At 47.6% G+C, this 18,998-nt stretch overlaps 1 protein-coding gene across 2 annotated transcripts in view; it reads left to right on the top strand.

Annotated features, from left to right (window-relative positions):
* The window catches only part of FKBP6 (FKBP prolyl isomerase family member 6 (inactive)), an 875,880-nt gene that overhangs the window by 659,807 nt on the left and 197,075 nt on the right, over positions 1-18,998 (top strand). For both annotated transcript variants that reach the window (XM_078679581.1, XM_078679580.1), the window contains exons 5-6: positions 15,613-15,732; positions 16,189-16,383. In XM_078679581.1, the coding sequence (XP_078535707.1) occupies positions 15,613-15,732; positions 16,189-16,383 (315 nt within the window). The remainder of the gene's footprint in view (positions 1-15,612; positions 15,733-16,188; positions 16,384-18,998) is intronic.

Here is an 18,998-nt window from a genome sequence, read left to right as displayed (position 1 = left end):
TGCGCAGCTTCTTGGGCATGGCCACATACTGTGGCCGGTTCATCCCGAATCTGGCTGCCATTGCGGAACCCCTCCGAGCCCTCACCCGTGCTGATCAGAAATGGGACTGGACTGCAGCCGCTAACAAAGCGTTCCAGACCATCAAGACCAGCCTTCTGGACAATACCACTATGGCCTACTTCCAACCACGCAGGCGGACCGAATTGATCGTCGACGCCAGTCCAGTAGGGTTGGGAGCCGTTCTGTTACAGGAATACGGGCCAGAAGAGTGGAAACCGGTTGCCTACGCCAGCAAGGCCCTGTCGGACACCGAGACCAGGTACGCCCAAATTGAAAGAGAGGCCCTGGCCATCAAACGGGCGTGCCAGCACTTTCATCTCTACCTCTGTGGGCAGGAATTCACGGTGGTCACGGACCACAAGCCTCTTCTGCCCCTCTTCGCGGGGACGTCACGGCTGGCTCCCCCGCGCATCGAACGATGGGCTGTCCAGCTGCAGGGCTACAGATTTAAAGTGGTATTCCGGCCAGGAGCACACAACCCCGCCGACTACCTGTCACGACACCCGGATGTCGTCCCACCGCAGCCCCTCGCCGAAGACGGAGAAGAAGTGGAAGAAATCGTCCACATGGTCACGCAGGCCGCATGCCCGGAGAACATGTCGCTCAAGGAAATCGGAGACGCCACTGCAGGGGATGAGACCCTGATGAAAGTCCGACAGGCCCTCGAGGGAAACCGTTGGGCCCATTTTCTCGACGGCGCCTCCTGCCTCAGACCGGAAGTGAGTCACGCCAGACAACAGCTGTGGCAAGTACGCAGTGAACTAAGTGTAGGAGATGATGGAGTGGTGTTACGAGGACATCTCATTGTCATGCCGGAAAGCCTCCAACAACGAGCTCTGAGCTTAGCCCATGTAGGACACCAAGGCATGGCCAAGACAAAGGCCCGCCTGAGGAGTAAAGTGTGGTTTCCAGCGATGGACAGCCAAGTGGAAGCGATGATACGGTCCTGCCATGCCTGCACGATCACTGGAGGAGAGCCTGTCCCAGCACCCGTACTCACTGAAGAAGCACCCCAGGCGCCGTGGGCTCAACTCAGTATAGACTTTGGCAGCTTCCCGGACGGACGGCACATGCTGGTGTTAGTTGATTCCTTCTCAAAGTTCCCAATCGTGGAAGTCATAGCGTCCACTGCATTCCCGCAGGTCAAGAAGGTCTTAAACCGCGTGTTCGCCACGATGGGGCTCCCCGAAGAAATCAAGTCCGACAACGGACCTCCCTTTCAGGGGAGAGAATTCCAGGCGTACCTGGAGGCTCTCCGGATCAGGCACAGAAAGATCACCCCGCTGTGGCCCCAGGCCAACGGGGAAGTGGAGAGGCTGATGCGAACATTAAATAGAGCTCTCCGGATAGCCGTAGACAATGGTGAAGACCCAGAGACTGCCCTGGACCAATTCCTCGGAGCCTACCGTCAGACACCTCACTCGACGACCAAATGTGCTCCCTCACATGTACTGTTCAAACGAGCTCCGAGGGACGGTATCCCCACTGCGAGCACGTGGGTGCCGGAAGAGAGGGACGCCGAGGCCACCCAGGCCCGAAGACAAGCTACTAACATCAAAGCAAGTGTACACCGTCACGCCAAAGAACCAGCCATCCGAGAAGGGGACGCGGTCATTGTCAAAGATCGTCACCCAGGGTGGAAGTTCCGAACGCCCTTTGAGCCCGAAGTGTGGATAGTGGACCGAATGCAAGGGACCATGATTACAGCAAGGAGAGACGGTCAAACTGTGACGAGAAATGTATCATGCTTCAAGAAGGTAACCGACACCGCCGCTGGACATCGGAGAGCAGGGAGAATGGAACCCGGAGACCCGGAAGATGTGGACTTCGACAGTTTTCCTAGTCCGGCACCTGCCCCGCCACGAGGGGACACTCCGCCCCGGCCAACGCCACCAGGCCCCGACATCGGGCGGAGTCAGCCAAGGGCCGAAGAGGCGAGCGAAGGTCCAGGGACAACCCCAGCCGGGGTTGTCGAACTGCCATGGACCCGGAACCACCGCTACAGCCTGAGGCCCAATCCGAGGCCTAGCCAGCGTTTGATAGACTTTGCCTGGTCATCCCCCTGAACACGAGTCTGAGAACGTGCCGGCTGGAAAAGGACTAAAATAAAGGAGGGATGTAGAGAGCCACCCGGGCTCTCACACACAATGTATCTTTTCCCCCACGCACGCACGCACAACCTCGGGGCGGGCTCGCGCCGAGGTATAAATAAACATGCGGAAGACCGCTCGAGGTCTTTCCGGCTAACTGATAATTAGAGTCCGTGTCATTCCTCATTGTGTATTGCCCACGTGGCAGGCCTTACCTTGCCCCATTACAAGGGGGAGTGTGCTGGCTAAGCAAGTCACCTGACTTAAGTCCCTTATTCTGCCTTTCATGCCAGGGGTGTTGTTATTCATATTGAAGCACGTACAGAGGCACGGGACCCAGGGTGGAGAGGAACCGCAGCTGGTTTCATTTTTCCAGCGCCCAGGACGGCCCAGCCAGGCGACTTTGGGAGGATTTTGGTTTCACCTCTTTAGATTCCACACCCCCAGCGAGACAGCAGCTGTGAGCCTGCACATACACATGCATGCGGTCGTTTCTTGACTTTAAAATCAACAATTCAATTAAAAAGCCGACTAAATAGGTTGGTGCACTGTAGTATCATCTGCAAATCCTGATTTGTTCCTGGCTTGTGCCCACTCCTAACCCTACAATCATCCTTACCTCCCTTTAACTCCACCCACTCCGAACCCTAAAATCCTCCTTAACTTCCTTTAACTCTTCCCACTCCGAACCCTAAAATCATCCTTAACTCCCTTTAACTCTTCCCACTCCGAACCCTAAAATCATCCATATCTCCCTTTAACTCTTCCCACTCCGAACCCTAAAATCATCCTAACCTCCCATACCTTTACTGGCCCCTCAACACTCAAGACACATTACCTCTACCCACCCGTGACCTTTCAAGTAACCCATACCCCCTACGGTAGCTATGAAAGCGCTGGGAGGCCTACTGATAGCCAAGCGCTATACAAAAACATCTGAATAGAATAGGACCTCCCTGTACCCTACCCACCACTTAACCCTCGACTCACCCTCTCCTCCCTTTACTTCCACCCACCCCTCAGCCCTCAAGGTGCCCTCACCTCCCTTTAACTCTACCCACACCCTAACGCTCAAGTTGCCCATACCTCTCTTTACTTCTACCCACTCCTGAACCCTCAAGTCGCCCTCAGCTCCCTTTAACTCTACCCACACCCTAACGCTCAATGTGCCCATACCTCTCTTTACTTCTACCCACTCCTAAGCCCTCAAGTTGCCCTGACCTCCCTTTAACTCTACCCACACCCTAACGCTCAAGTTGCCCATACCTCTTTACTTCTACCCACTCCTAAGCCCTCAAGTTGCCCTCACCTCCCTTTAACTCTACCCACACCCTAACGCTCAAGTTGCCCATACCTCTTTACTTCTACCCACTCCTAAGCCCTCAAGTTGCCCTCACCTCCCTTTAACTCTACCCACACCCTAACGCTCAAGTTGCCCATACCTCTCTTTACTTCTACCCACTCCTGAACCCTCAAGTCGCCCTCAGCTCCCTTTAACTCTACCCACACCCTAACGCTCAATGTGCCTATACCTCTCTTTACTTCTACCCACTCCTAAGCCCTCAAGTTGCCCTGACCTCCCTTTAACTCTACCCACACCCTAACGCTCAAGTTGCCCATACCTCTTTACTTCTACCCACTCCTAAGCCCTCAAGTTGCCCTCACCTCCCTTTAACTCTACCCACACCCTAACGCTCAAGTTGCCCATACCTCTCTTTACTCCTACCCACTCCTGAACCCTCAAGTCGCCCTCAGCTCCCTTTACCTCTACCCACACCTGAATCCTAAAATCACCTTTGCCTCTGCCCACGCCCGAACAGTAAAATCAGCCTCACCCCCCTTTACGCCAACCCACCCCTGAACTTTCAAGACACCTTCACCTCCCTTCACCTCTACCCAGCCCATAACCCTTGAGTCACCCTCTGCTCCCTTTGCTTCTACCCACCCCTGAGCTCTTAAATCGCCCTCACCCCCATTTACCTCTATCCACCTCCAAACCTCGTCACCCTCACCGCTCTTTTCCTCTAACAACCTAAACCCGCAAGTTTCCCTCACCTCTCTTTATCTCTACAGATCCCTAAACCATAAAATAATTTTTTTAAATAACATAAAAAAATGTATTACAAAAATAGACCTGCATGGCACAGGTACAGATACTTAGCTACATTGTAAAGGTCCTGCCTGGTAAAGGCTGACTCCCCTCAGGCAGGGCACATCCTCGCCCCTTATACACTCTTCTGCTGTCAGCATGGCTCCTCTAAATGCTTTGAGGGCACTGTCGGTCCTTTTATGCCCTTCAATGTGTTTGGCAGGCAGCTTTCCCCCTCCCAATGCTTGCTGGGAACAGGGTCCTCGCCGCCAAGACATTAAAAAAATTAAACGCCATTGTTATTTGTAATATCAATACATCTAAGTCATGTAAATACAAAACATATTGCATTACAAATGCTATAGGTATCACATTTGCGAAAGTTATAACTATTGCCATTGTAAATGACAAAGCTATTAATTTAGCTATTTAAAAAAAAAACATAAATAAAAACTTTGCCATTTACAATACCAATAGCTCAAACTTTCCTAATGCGAGATCTATTGCATTGCAAATGCTTGTTTAGTAATGCGATCATGGAAACAGACCTGACTATTGCTCCCATCTGCAAGGAGCAGCATTTTTAGCTGCTCTTTTCGGGCAGAGCAATGCTGGCTCCTGCTGTATGCAGGGAACTGACTTGAGCTTTGGTGCTCTCCTGCGGCTCCAAACATGGACACGGTGAAAGGCCTGAGTGGGCAGTAGGGCACCCACCCTTAATTGGCCGGAACCTGGGTATGGGGTCCCCGGCACCGGCTGTGTGCCCCCTCTTCTTTTAAAAATGTGGAAGGCCCCGGAGGATGGTATCCCCAGGGTCAAAGTGGCCTGGGGAGGGGGGCTGTGCGCCCCCTCACCGGGCACTGGGTTCAGGTACCCTGAAGTTGCTCCCCTATGTTGGTGAATGCAGTATAGTAAGCCAAACTCCCCTAGCTTTAATGTGCACACTTCTATTTTCATTCCTACATGTCATGGAGTTTACTGGCTCCTTATGTGGCTTTACATTTTTGATTTCTTCAGGAGACTATTGGATTGAAGAATTAGTCTAAGGTGAATGGTCCTTTGTTATCACAGCCAGTCCAAACGATCATTTTTTTCTCAAAGTATATCCTGACAGTTGAGGAAGGATTCTTCAGACGACCAATCAGACAGTAACTTTCCACATGAAGAAACTTTGAACTCTGAGATGGGCTCTTTTCTTAACATGGGAATTTCCTCTAAGGTTCCTGCTAGCTAAGGCTAGACTTGCTGTACCAGGCATCAGGTGTTTTCTCTGGAGGCTGGAAGGGTGGGGGCTGGTTTTGTAGGCGTGCAGTCATTTTAAAAGCACTGGAGTTTCTTGTATATTCAGCAGTGTTCAGGCACCAATAAAAGTGTTAAGTTAACTCTGGTGATTAATGTACCTGCTGGAGAGAGATGGGAGTGTTATCTAGTGGCAGGTTTGACTCATTTGAGGTAGTGCAGAGGGTTATAAGTTACAATTGTAATCTAGCACAGTGAGCTATGAACTGCTATCAAAGAGCTACATGCTAGCTGCATGGTACAGGGAAGAAAATTGTGGGTTTTTTTTTTCAGTCTTTTATTATCCTGATGTTGCTAAAAAAAAAGGTTTATTTGGGCAGAAATAAATTCTTATTTATTATTGGAGGGGACCCTAACCATTGAGTCAGGGCGAACAAAGCAAAACCGAAGGGGATGATGGACGGAGTGCTGAACTTTGCAAGCACTCGCCCCCAGTCAACTGATCTGGGTTTAATCCATCATCATTCTTTAGCTCACTCCGCCACCCCAGTTCAGACATGGCTATATGCAAATCAGTCTGACCTTGTGCCTCATGGGAACAGTCCAGCCTAAACAGCCAAGCCACGTCTTCCCTGGACCGGAAACAAGCATCCTAGGATTAAACCCAGATCAGTTGTCTGGGGGTGAGTGCTTGCAATGTTCAACGCTCCGTCCATCATCCCCTTTGGTTTTGCTTTGTTCGCCCTAAGTTGGCAGGGTATGCCCAGACGTGGGTTCCTTGCTCACTTTGCCACTGGATTCAAGCAGCCTGGCTGATGACAGCTGATTAGCCAGAACCCGGTCCCAGAATGCTTGTTTCTGGTCCAGGGAAGACATGGCTTGGCAGTTCGGGCTGGACTGTTCCCATGAGGCACAGGGTCAGACTGATTTGCATATGGCCAAGTCTGAACTGGGGTAGCGGAGTGAGCTAAAGAATGATGATGGATTAAACCCAGATCAGTTGACTGGGCGTGAGTGCTTGCAATGTTCAATGCTCCGTCCATCATCCCCTTTGGTTTTAATCATTGAAGAGCCCCAGCAAAGATTGTTGTATCCTGGTGCACACAGGGTTCGAAAAATCAAAACAATTGTACTAGCCCAGCAGGACCAGAACCTTAAAAAATGTCCTCGACCTAACTGCAACCTACTTAAGGTCATCATTTGCTATGCTTTGAAAACGAATACAATTAACTATAAAATGACAAATGTGTTGTAGAATGCACTATTGTTCCCCAAATTTTCTTGGGTGGGGGGAGAACACCCCCAAACCCCCCTTCATAGTGGTCAGACTTGCTCATTGCACTCACCATTCACTGTACGGAGGCTGGTCTGACAAAACTTGCCAGGACTGCTTTGGGTTCCCTATCCGGCCCTGATACTAGCGCTAAACATGCAAGAGTGCCCTCTGGCCAAGTCTTTACTGAAACTTATGTTCTGGAATTACTATGAAGCCTAACTCTGTCATGTGCGCTCCAGGCCTATGCTGACTTGAACTGACATGTGTTCCAGTGTAACCCGAGGACCTAATTCTTGGATGCCTTTTACCCAGCACCACCAGTGGAAAAACTGAAGCTTTCTGAAAAAAGCACCATAAGTACATGACACTTTGTAGGCTGGTTAACTTTTGCACAAGAGGTGGCAATGCTGCCACTGAAGCTATAACACCACCGGATAAGCTGTTGGAGTGGCACACTTCTTTCCCTGTCTTCTAAGGTCATCTGAGGTCAGTTTTCTCTATGATCCTGCTACATCCTTGACCTTTTTCTCAGGTTAGCTGTCTGCTGCCATCGCCCTTATTTGAGCGCTAATTTGGGTTTTCTGCAGAAAACCGGAATGTGCTCCAGCCTTCCAAAATACAGTCTTCTAAAACCCAGTGCAAGAGTGACTGCCTGAGCGTCTGCCAATGGAGTCTGGCAAAATCTTTTTTTAGTCTTCCTTCAGGCCAGTTCGGAAGTTTAAGTCAATCAATCAATCAATCACATTTATAAAGCGCGCTACTCACCCGCTAGGGTCTCAAGGCGCTGGGAAGGAGGGAGGGGGGCGCTACTGCGCGAAAAGCCAGGTCTTGAGGAGCTTCCTGAAGGAGAGATGGTTCTGGGTGAGTCGCAGGTGGGTGGGGAGGGTGTTCCAAGTCTTTGCCGCCAGGTAGGAGAAGGATCTTCCTCCGGTGGTGGCTCTGCGGATCCGTGGGACGGTGGCGGGTTGGCGTGTAGAACGTGAGGCGTTTGTTGAGGTACTCGGGGCCTAAGTCGTGAAGAGCCTTGTGTGCATGGTTGAGGAGTCTGAACGTGATCCTCTTGCTGACTGGGAGCCAGTGCAGGTCCCTCAGGTGGGCGGAGATGTGGCTGTGTCGGGGGATGTCCAGGACGAGTCGAGCTGAAGCGTTCTGGATGCGCTGGAGTCTTTTCTGAAGTTTGGCCATGGTTCCCGCTTAGAGGGCGTTCCCGTAGTCCAGACGGCTGGTGACGAGGGCCTGGGTGACCGTTTTCCTGGTTCCAGTGGGGAACCAGTGGAAGATGTTACGGAGCATGCGGAGGGTTTTGAAGCAGGAGGAGGTAACAGCGTTGACTTGTCTGTCCATCGTGAGGGAGGAGTCAAGGATGAAACCGAGGTTGCGTGCGTGGTCCGTGGGCTTGGGTGGGGAGCCCAGGGCATGGGGCCACCAGGAGTCTTGAGAAACTGGAGTGAGCAACTTGTACTCACAAGATGCGCGCTGAATATTACATGGAACGAACAGTTCCTACACTGTTTTATCTAATTAGAATCCAAAAAGGGTTACTCCATATTTGTGAGGTTTCAAAGTTTTATTTTTGTCTTTTTAAAGTTCATGATTTAACTGATGTCATCTCAGTAAAACATTCAATTTTCAATCTTCAAGAAAAACCCAATGCATTTCGGGTCACGAAAACAAAGGACCCTTCCTCAGGGGTCTGCAAGGAAACATACGGGACCCAGTTAGTTACCAGTACAAAAAAACAATGTGCATTATCTATCGACATGCTATAACATACATAACAACGAAAACAAAATAAAATGAACAATGCAAATACATAAAGAGCGGCTTTCCTCCTAATTATCTCACTGAAGGTGAACGATAACTCATATAACGGCAATGTTTATAATGATCGTTTGATCTTTGAAGACATTGGTAACTGGACTGTTCTTTTCCCCTTCCTTTTCCCCTTTCAAAACGTTTATTTTGAAATCAACAATTGTGGTAACAGTAGATTTCTATTCACTGTGAAACCTGATATATTACATGTTTTATGATTTTATGTTTTCGTTTTATCTTGTATGTTGCGTGAAATGTTTTCCCATATTTAGGTATATTGGTGCATATCTATCAGCACTATCATTTTGACTTTTCAGCCACCATTAGCAATTGCAGATATCATTATTTGTATAGGTAGTTTGCCATGTTTCAGTACACCGTCGGCGATTCCGCCATGTTGAAGCTTAGGTACTCATATCACGTGATCTGCTGTCACGTGCACAGGTCCTCATTTGGGATTGGTTAATATTCAATGTGAAGGGTTGGCACCCGTTTGTTGAAGCGTTTCGAGAGACGCGTTGTTTTCTATCTTCTAGTAAGTTCAAGACTTCGTTTTTTAAAGCGCTTTAATGTCCACCACTTGCTGCGTCTGAATGAATTGCTATCTACAATTGTTATCATTTCGCTTTAAAATGCTGACACTCGTTTCATAACATTGCTGTTATATGAGTTATCGTTCACCTTCAGTGAGATAATTAGGAGGAAAGCCGCTCTTTATGTATTTGCATTGTTCATTTTATTTTGTTTTCGTTGTTATGTATGTTATAGCATGTCGATAGATAATGCACATTGTTTTTTTGTACTGGTAACTAACTGGGTCCCGTATGTTTCCTTTCAGACCCCTGAGGAAGGGTCCTTTGTTTTCGTGACCCGAAATGCATTGGGTTTTTCTTGAAGATTGAAAATTGAATGTTTTACTGAGATGACATCAGTTAAATCATGAACTTTAAAAAGACAAAAATAAAACTTTGAAACCTCACAAATATGGAGTAACCCTGTTTGGATTCTAATTAGATAAAACAGTGTAGGAACTGTTCGTTCCATGTAATATTCAGCGCGCATCTTGTGAGTACAAGTTGCTCACTCCAGTTTCTCAGTTCAAAGGCACGGATTGACGACGTGTGACAGATGCATGCGCAACCTTGAATGTTCGAAATTTTGGTCAAAAGAGTTTGAAATATTTTGAGTGCACAGGGGTAATACAGTTTTGTCACCAGGAGTCGTCCCAGGTGGAGGTGGACGGGCCGAGGATGAGGACTTCCGTCTTGTATGAGTTCAGTTTCAGACAATTGAGCTTCATCCAGCCCGCGATGTCTTTCATGCCGTCCTGAAAGCTGGCTTTGGCAGAGGCGGGGTCGTTGGTGAGGGAGAGGATCAGCTGGGTATCATCGGCGTAGGAGATGATGTTTAGGTTGTGCTTGCGTGCGATGGCTGCGAGGGGGCTCATGTAGACATTGAAGATGGTGGGGCTGAGCGAGGAGCCTTGTGGTACGCCGCAGATGATCTTGGTGGCTTCTGCGAGGAAGGGCGGGAGACGGACTCTTTGGGTTCTGTCGGCGAGGAAGGAGGTGATCCATTCCAGGGCCTTTCCTTGGATCCCGGCGTGGTGGAGGCGGGTTGGTAGGGTGCGGTGGCAGACCGTGTCGAAAGCAGCCGAGAGGACGAGGAGGATGAGGGCGTCAGTTTCTCCGTTGTCAAGCAGGGTCCTGATGTCGCCGGTGGCTGCGATGAGGGCGGTCTCGGTGCTGTGGTTCGCTCGGAAACAGGATTGCAATGGGTCGAGGGAGCCGGTCGTCTCGAGGAAGGCTGTCAGCTGTGCGCTGACGGTTTTCTCGATGACTTTAGCGGGGAAGGGGAGGAGCGAGATGGGGCAGAAGTTCTTGAGGTCTGTGGGGTCTGCGGTGGGTTTCTTCAGGAGGGCGCTGAACTCTGCATGCTTCCAGCTCTCCGGGAAGGTGGCGGATGCGAAGGAGTTGTTGATGATGTCCCGGAGTTTGGGTGCGATGATGGAGTTGGCCTTGTTGAAGATGTGGTGTGGGCAGGGGTCGGTAGGGGAGCCCGAGTGGATGGAGTTCATCGTGTGGGTGGTGTCTTCCGTGCTGACCTGGGTCCAGGCGCAAAGGGTAATGGTGGGGGTCGTAGGTTCGGTGGCAGGGTGAGGGTTCTGGGCGCCGAAGCGGTCGTGTATGTCGATGATCTTACGGTGGAAAAACATGGCGAGAGAGTTGCAGAGGTCTTGCGATGGCGTGATGTCATTGTTGCTGGCATTGGGGTTTGAGAGCTCTTTCACGATGTTGAAGAGTTCCTTGCTGTTGTGGGTGTTGTTGTCCAGTCGTTCTTTGAATGCTGTCCTTTTGGTGGTGCGGATCAGCTGGTGGTGTTTGCGGGTGGCGATCTTGAGGGCTTTCATGTTTTCCGATGACTGGTTGTGGCGCCAGGCTTTCTCGAGGGCACGGCAGGATTTCTTGGAGTCTTTGAGATCGTTGGTGGACCATGCGACTTTCTTGCTGTCGGGATTGCTTGGAGGGTTCTTCAGTGGAGCAAGGGCATCCGCGCAGTCGGTGATCCATTGTGTGAGGTTGCGGGCTGCTTCGTTGGGGTCCGTGCTGTTGGAGAGCGGGTTTTGGGTCAAGGAGGTGGTGAGTTGGTCGGTTGTGATCTTGCTCCAGTATCTTCGGGGGGTTTGTTGCGGGCGGTGGTGGGTCGTTGTTTTTGTGAAGTTGAAATGTACGCAGCTGTGATCGGTCCAGTGGAGCTCGTGGTGTGGCTGAAGGAGATGTGGTTGCTGGAGGAGAAGGCGGGGTCGAGTGTGTGGCCGGCGTAGTGGGTGGGAGTGTTCACCAGTTGCTTGAGTCCGTGGTTGGCGAGGTTCTCTAGTAGGGTGGTGGTGTTGATGTCCTTGTCGTTCTCCAGGTGGAAGTTGAGGTCGCCTAGTAGGATGTAGTCGGGGGAGGCGAGGGCGATCGGGCTGATGAAGTCTGCGATGGCTTCGCTGAAATGTGGGCGTGGTCCCGGGGGTCTGTAGATGAGGGTCCCTCTGAGGGTGGTCTTGGGGTCGGTGTGTATCTGGAAGTGAAGGTGCTCTGCGGCGGAGAGGGTGTCGTTGGTGTTGGTCGTGATGCGGATGGTGTTTCTGTGGACAATGGCGATGCCGCCTCCGGTTTGGTTGACGCGGTCCCTCCGTGTGATCTTGTAGCCGTCCGGGATGGCTATGGCGATGTCGGGGGCTGAGGTGGCGTTCATCCAGGTTTCCGTGAGGAAGGCGACGTCCGGTGCTGTTTTGTCCAGGAGGTCCCAGAGTTCGACGGCGTGTTTGTGGACGGAGCGGGTGTTGAGCAGGATGCATTTGAGGTGGTTTGAGGTGAGGTGGTTATTGCTGGAAGTGGAATCTTGTAGATTCAATGTAGGTGCAGCTGGAGGCTTCCAAAGATTTGTTTGAAGAGCGCTGTAGCTTTTGGGAACTTTTTTAATAAACTTTTTTGTGAACTCTCATCAGAGGATCAGTGCAGTATGAGCCACTGGGCTTACCAATGTCGAACCAAAACAGGTCTTATCAAATGCAGCGAGATCGCGTCTCATGCCGTCCATCCTCCATTACACTCCTGAAATTCGATTGCGCTCCATGACATAATTTAACGACATGATAGGGAGGGAACGCCTGTTGACATGTGAGGCTGCAGGAGCCGTCACACTGGGAGCCCTATTCTACAATGTCGCGCTTCTACCCATTGATAGACTGCAAGAGGAAAGTGAACTCCAGAGTGGTCACTTTCTGGCTCATGGCCAATTGTTAGATGAACTAATCCAGCTATTGCACATCCAGCACATCCAACACAGAGACTGATCAGTACACACTGATACACACGCTCCAAATCATGGCTAGTGGTCGCTGACTAATCACATGGTTTGTCCAAGCCCTGGCATACCCTACACATGACCCATCCTCCTTCACCCGAAGGGAAGGAGGGCATAGGCCGGGAACTAACCAAGAAAGAGTTGGAAAGGGCACTCAAACTCAAAAAAACTGTCACAAAACGCTAGGTTTCAGTACATACAGCATAACATCCTGCACAGGGCTAACCTCACACCAGTGAACCTCCACAAAATGTTTGGTTCATCTCACACAGCCCTCAATATTAGCAATCATACATTAGTAGTCAGGGGTATACAAGCATGACAGTGAGAGGACGGGGACCAGAACAAGGAGTAAATGTCAGGCTGGACCTCAAGGAGGTGGTGAGAAGTTGAGCATCTATTATGGCGTAGAGTGTAGGAAATAAACAGTATGCCATTATCAGCATTTAATATCACAGATAAACCTCAGCATTTGTTACCTTAGGATAAAAAACAGTGGTGCTAGACTTCATATCCATGAAGTGCAAGATGCTCGCTCATGCTGTGTAGGTGCTCCTTTAGGTTTGAAGATTTGCAACGAGTGGCCAAGTCCTCTGTTAAAAAGAAATTTTCGGGGTATTCCCAGAGAAAGTTTGATGAGGTTCTTAGGATTCTGGTTTTGCCTTCCAGTTACAATGTTTGTGTGGTGAGGTGTTGGGGAAGAAGCAAGGGGATAAGCTTAGGGCTGTGTATGTGTGGCAGGTAGTTTTGTGATTGCAGCAAGACTCGAGTGTTAACCATTTGAGGGAATTTCGACCAGTGGGAATTTTGTCAAATATTCCGGCCTGCGTTAGGAGTCTGGCAGGTGATTGTTGAATAGGCAAGATTTAGGTAGGATGGTTATGGGGTATTTCCCATTCTCGACATCTGGTCTCACTAGAGCTTGAGCAGCAGATTTATAATTTTGTTAGGGTTGACATGTTTGATGTTTTGTAACAGTTTCATTTGGAATCAAGTGCTTTTAAGTTATTGTTTGGTGCGAAGCTCAATAATGAGTTATTTGGCGAACATGCAGTCCAGGGACTTAGCAGGGTTTACAATTTTGGGGAAGTTGTTTCGGTGCTGGAATTTAGAGTGCTTGGGGGGTAGTAAGAGGAGCTCACTCATTGAGGCTTTAGTTCACATTTCATACATCTGCAGATGTTGTATAGCCATAGAGCTAAAGTGTAAAAATAGCTGTGTATCATATGCATAGTGGTGGAATTCAGTACCTGCTTTTGAGAAGACCTCACCTAATGGTTTGACATACTGGTTGTCGATTTGTTAAGTCTTTATTTCGACCATACTGATCATAAAAGATAATAAATATATAACATCACAATAAATCAAAAAGAGAACAATATATACATAGTCTCAAAATCTGATCAATAACTATACAAGACAAGATGGTAATACATAATAAAAGACAGGCAAATTTCTTTTTGGTTTAAAAAATCTCATACAAACATGAAGTTTAGAATCAGTAGAAGCCGTTGACGGTGGCTAAAAGACATTCTCTTACATTACATCTAAAATTCTAAAACCATGAATCCCAGTGCTGGCTAAGGGCTATGATACATGCTCAAACTGAAGAAGCAAAGTAGAAGACAATGATTACGAATAGTCACTGTCGCAGTCTACTTGCATTCGATCATATGACGGATTCTCATCACCCATCCTAGAAACTTTGCTAGTGCGATCATGATTGCTTCCTGTGTGCTTGTCTTTCGTATTCGCAGTGCGGTAGCACTCAACCTGGTGCCCATATTCAAGCAAATTGGTTTAAGCCATTTGCTTCGTGGAGAGCTATATCCTGGGCATACAAATAGGATGTGAGGAATTGTCTCGTCCACATTATGGCAGTATGTGCATTTACTGTCTAGGGAGTGGTGCCAGGTTTTGGTGAAAACTTTAATCGGTAAAGTGCCTGTCCGAAACTGGAAGAAACGTTTCCTGTCAGCGGGTTTAGTTAAGAAGTCCCCGAAGTCTTCATACAAAGGTTCTGACTTATGTTCCAGGAAGATAGTGATGATGAGCTAGAAGAACAAAGATTGCCAGCTCTAATCATAGCCCAGTATGCTTCTTTAAAAACTTTTTTTTGGCGGGGTTGGGGGGAACGTGTTATTCTCCGGCTCATCCCACAAGTGCCTCATGCCCATGTTCACTAGGGAGCTTTTTACTCGCTGTAACCAGCGGATCTTGTGAGTGTTATCAGCATCTCTAATATCTTTGAGTGCTTGGGCATAGTGGGCTAGCTCCTGAGTGGACCATAGTCGTCTCCAATAGGCCAATGGTCTAAACCTAGCAACCTCTGCCAGGATGTTACACCCCAGATCAAAATATAGGTGTGTGAGTGGAGTGCTTTGGGGAAGGCCAGTTAGACCTCTCACAAATCTGTTTTGGGCCAGGGTTAATAGGGACAGAATTTGCCGAATTTGCAGAATATGCGAACATTAGTATTGGAACCTTTTTGCCTGCAACAACGGGTGCGTCGGTGGAGAACTTTATAAAATATTTAACCTCCTCATTTATAAACAGTGAAAACAGGGTGGGAGCCAAAACGCACCCCTTTGAGACCTAGGTGTAATGTTTGTTTCCTTGTGATCCCCATCTAACCTGTGCATAATTGGATTCATGCAGTTTGACTACAAGCTGTAAAAGCTTTGAAGGTAGCCCTAGGTCATTCAATAGGGCCCTGAGCTTATTCCTCGGTACCGTATCGAATGCAGCTTTAAGGTCTACAAAGGCGGCAGAGATGGTGCCTCCCGCTAGTAGTACAACACTCCAGTAGATTGAAACAAAATAAAAAACTTGGTCAATTGTACAGGTTGTATAGTGGATATGCTAGTATGGATCTGATATAACAGATAGAATAGTGGGAGTGGGATAGAATAGTGGACAGGTATGCTTTAAACCAGCTCTGTAACATGCACTCTATGGCCGTTTCCAAAAGTGCGGAAGATGATATTATGATTGATGGCATTGAAAGTAGTAGATAGCTCAAGGAACACTATCAAGTGGTGTTTGCACTGGTCAAAGAGCAGGAGGGCTTACGCCTAGTCTATCAAGTTTTAGTTCCTCTCTTTCTCAAAAATGCAACAGTATCCCGTAAGAAGGCATATTATGTTTGCATGTAAAGCACATTCCTTTGAAGTGTTGTTTACTTTCAGGAGCAGCAGAGTACGTTCCCTCTGGAGAAGATGCTAAAGGTGGCTAACATAGAGAGAGAGTTTGGGAATTACCTCTTTCGCCAGAATCGCTTTTATGATGCCAAGGATCGATACAAGCGGGTAAGAGATTACACAAGCTGGCAGAAAGATACATGCTCAGATGGAAGGTGTCTAACTTGTAGTCATCTGGCATTAGGTTGTTCAGTGCTTGTTTTTGAGCTTCTGTCTATTTTTCTGAGTTGTAAATGTGTGATTCGAATTTTCCTGGCCTTTAAATACAAATAACTTGTTTCACTTGCCTCATCCGGTTTGGATGCATCATACTTCTTTATTTGAGCAGCTGAATGGTGCATTACGTTGGGCACTCAGAAGCTCTTGATACAGGTTAATTTTACTGAAGGGCATATTTTGCTCTTTGCTGTCTTACCAGTAGTTACTGATGCTGTGTGAAAGGATAGTGTAGGAATGTTGAGACCTAGGAGGCTAAAGTATAAATCTTACAATGCCTAACTTTGATTTTTTTTTTTTTATTCTGGTCTCTCATGCCATTTTTTTCTTCCCCTTACTTGATGCTAGGCTTCCTCGATCCTAGGCCGTAGTCCTGTTGGAGAGAGCGACCAGCATCTGATTAGGACTGCAAGGCTGCTGGTGTTTCTGAACCTATCGCTGACATACATGAAGCTGGAGCGCCCGGCCCGTGCCCTTGTGTATGGTGAAAGGGCCCTTGAAATTGACCGGAACAACCCCAAAGCCCTCTTCAGATGTGGCCAGGTAAATCACAACACAACTAGAATTTTAACAAGCAAGATGCTAGAGCTTGATGGATGGACACTCTATTATGAAAGCAGGCTGCATCTTGTAAAACGAATAATTAAGATTCTGATCTGTGTTTCAGGATTAGTTTAGGACCGGCAAGAAGCAGTCAGAAATGAATCACATGAGGCTTGGAATCACAATGGTCTGACCAGAGCCATCATACAAGACTCCATTAAATAATCAGGAGAAGTGCTGACACAGTTCTAAATTTGGATACATGGTTCATGGCTAGATTTGTGCAGGCAGGGCACTAGTCATACACTACAAATCACCTTTAGTACTCCTCCTTACTCTTTCTTTCTGCTGTCGTAGCTTCACGACTTGCTGGAAATGTATCGTGCGACAGGCAGGACAGGCAAAAGTCTTCAAAGGAATGCTGTCACTGTTAAAGTCTGACAGACTGCAGAGAAGAGATGCTCTGTCATTACTGGTCCAACACCCTACCTGTGTGTCAACAACTGTCCCAGGCCATTTCTTTTTTTCTGTCTATAGCAAGAGTTTGCTACTGTCTTCTGGCACCTTCTCCTTGTTATCAGTACTTTGCTTTTGACTGAAGTCTCTAGACCCCTCAATAGGCATGTTACGCTTGTTTCTCAATTTTGATTGGATAATAAAACATTTCTACATGCACTGAACATTACCTTAACAATAGGCTTTATGGATTGCATTTTATTCAGTGGCTGATTCTTGTGATTGATGTTTGCAAGATTTGAGTTGTGTGTGATGAACTTCTCCGAGTACTTGTTCGTTTTGTACCTGAAATCATTCTAAGTCATTGCTGTTGGAAGGGCCTAATACCATTTTACTTAATCGAGGGACTGCATCTTTAAGATTTTAGGGTCGAGACAGGTTCTCGAGTCAGAAGTTTGTCTATACCAATTTCGGAGTTTACAAACCGCCCCCTTCCACCCCCTGCTTAACCCCCATTTATTTTACCTCAATCACTCGTTTAGAATGGGGGGGATTTCAAGGTGTCTGCATCCTGAAGTACATCATAAAGGAAAAAGCACTGAATCTTAAGCCTCGTGGTTCATGATGTTAGCAGCACCACTCAGTGACAACAACGGCACTAGAATGCCAGGATGGATTCCGTTAGGAAATCCTGCTGAGGGGGCTTCACAGAATTCCAGAATGAAGCAAGAAATTGGATATGCAGGAACATTTGGCTATTAAAAGGAAGGAAAATGCAAATTTGAGGAAGAAAAACAACAAAAGTGCAGAAACCCGGGACGTTGAGCGAACTAAATGCCAGACAGGAGCCGTACATTCAAGAAGGTTGTGAAGCAAAGTGGTGCTACCACTGATGTTTCTTATGCTGACCCAGAGCTACCAGATTCCATGATCCTGAGAATTTCTTAGACTGGAATGCCAGACCTTCCAGCCTTCTCTCTTAAACCATCCTTTCTGGGTTGTCTGCTTTTCCCACGCACTGTAATCAAAAACATGTGGCTTGCTTTTGTATTATTAGCCATTTTTGCTGGATCCTGACAGCTACCTGCCCGTGGTGAGTTGGGTGCAGGGTCTGGCCAACCTCCGCTGCATATGGCCTGCGGTTCTGCACAGCGCTGAAAGGGTACATGACACAGGAAAGACGGGCATCATAAAAACCTATAGAAATTTCCTAAAAACAGAGTTAAAGATTATTCTAACCTCAGAATTTTGCCAGTTCTAGTATGCAACTTAAACCATAATCCATGCCGTCTGCCATGCTCTACAAACCACTTTGCCCATGGCACAATATAAAAATAACTAAGAGAGAAATATGGCAGGTGGCCAGAGTTGAAATACAGTTATAATTTTGGATGAAAACTGTAAAACCACTGAAATTCTCAAATTATGGATAGCGCTGCAATCCATAACTCTCGGAACAGCTATTGAAACCATAACTGGCACAGTAAATTTAATGTTACGGCCTTACCAGTGATGCGAGATTCAATTATAATGGTAATAAATCTTACAAATGAGATTACATATCATATTACCATTAATTCTATGAAAGATATCACTATGAAGGAAACATTCATCTTCTGGTTGAATATGTGTTATCTAATTTTATTGTGCTTTTAAGTATTAGTATATATTGGTATAATTATTTTGAGGGCATATGCTTTGTTTGGTGTGCTGCCTTTTGTTGTTTATAGAAGGGGGTGGCTTGCTTCCATTCATTCTTCAGGATCTGTGAACTCTGTGCTAAAATTTACTTTTTTTTGTACATTGTGACTGAAGGGGTCTCGTTGGGGCTCTTCCTCTCCACTCCCAACTACCTGAGCCAGGGGGTCAGCCAGTGCTCCCCTGGATCCTCACAGGTCCATAAATCTTATATTTCAGGACTCAAGAGTCCAAGTCCCTGAGCCATGTTACAGTAACGGTTTTCTCCAAGTTGCGACCAGCTAGACTGAGTGCTTGGGTCACTCAGTGTACCCAAAATAGGCGATAATAGATTTTCTCCTTGAACAATCACTTGTAGACTGGTTGTTCAGATATGTCTAACTTTTTAACCCTTTCAAGCCTACCCCAACATTTTATTTAAATGCTAATTCCTAATAAATTAGTTTACACCACACCAAACA

The sequence above is a fragment of the Lissotriton helveticus genome, chromosome 3_1, assembly GCF_964261635.1.
Source record: "Lissotriton helveticus chromosome 3_1, aLisHel1.1, whole genome shotgun sequence".
Taxonomy (NCBI): Eukaryota; Metazoa; Chordata; class Amphibia; order Caudata; family Salamandridae; genus Lissotriton; species Lissotriton helveticus.
The sequence above is the reverse complement of the archived record's forward strand: the minus strand, read 5'-3'. Positions and strand labels throughout refer to the sequence as shown.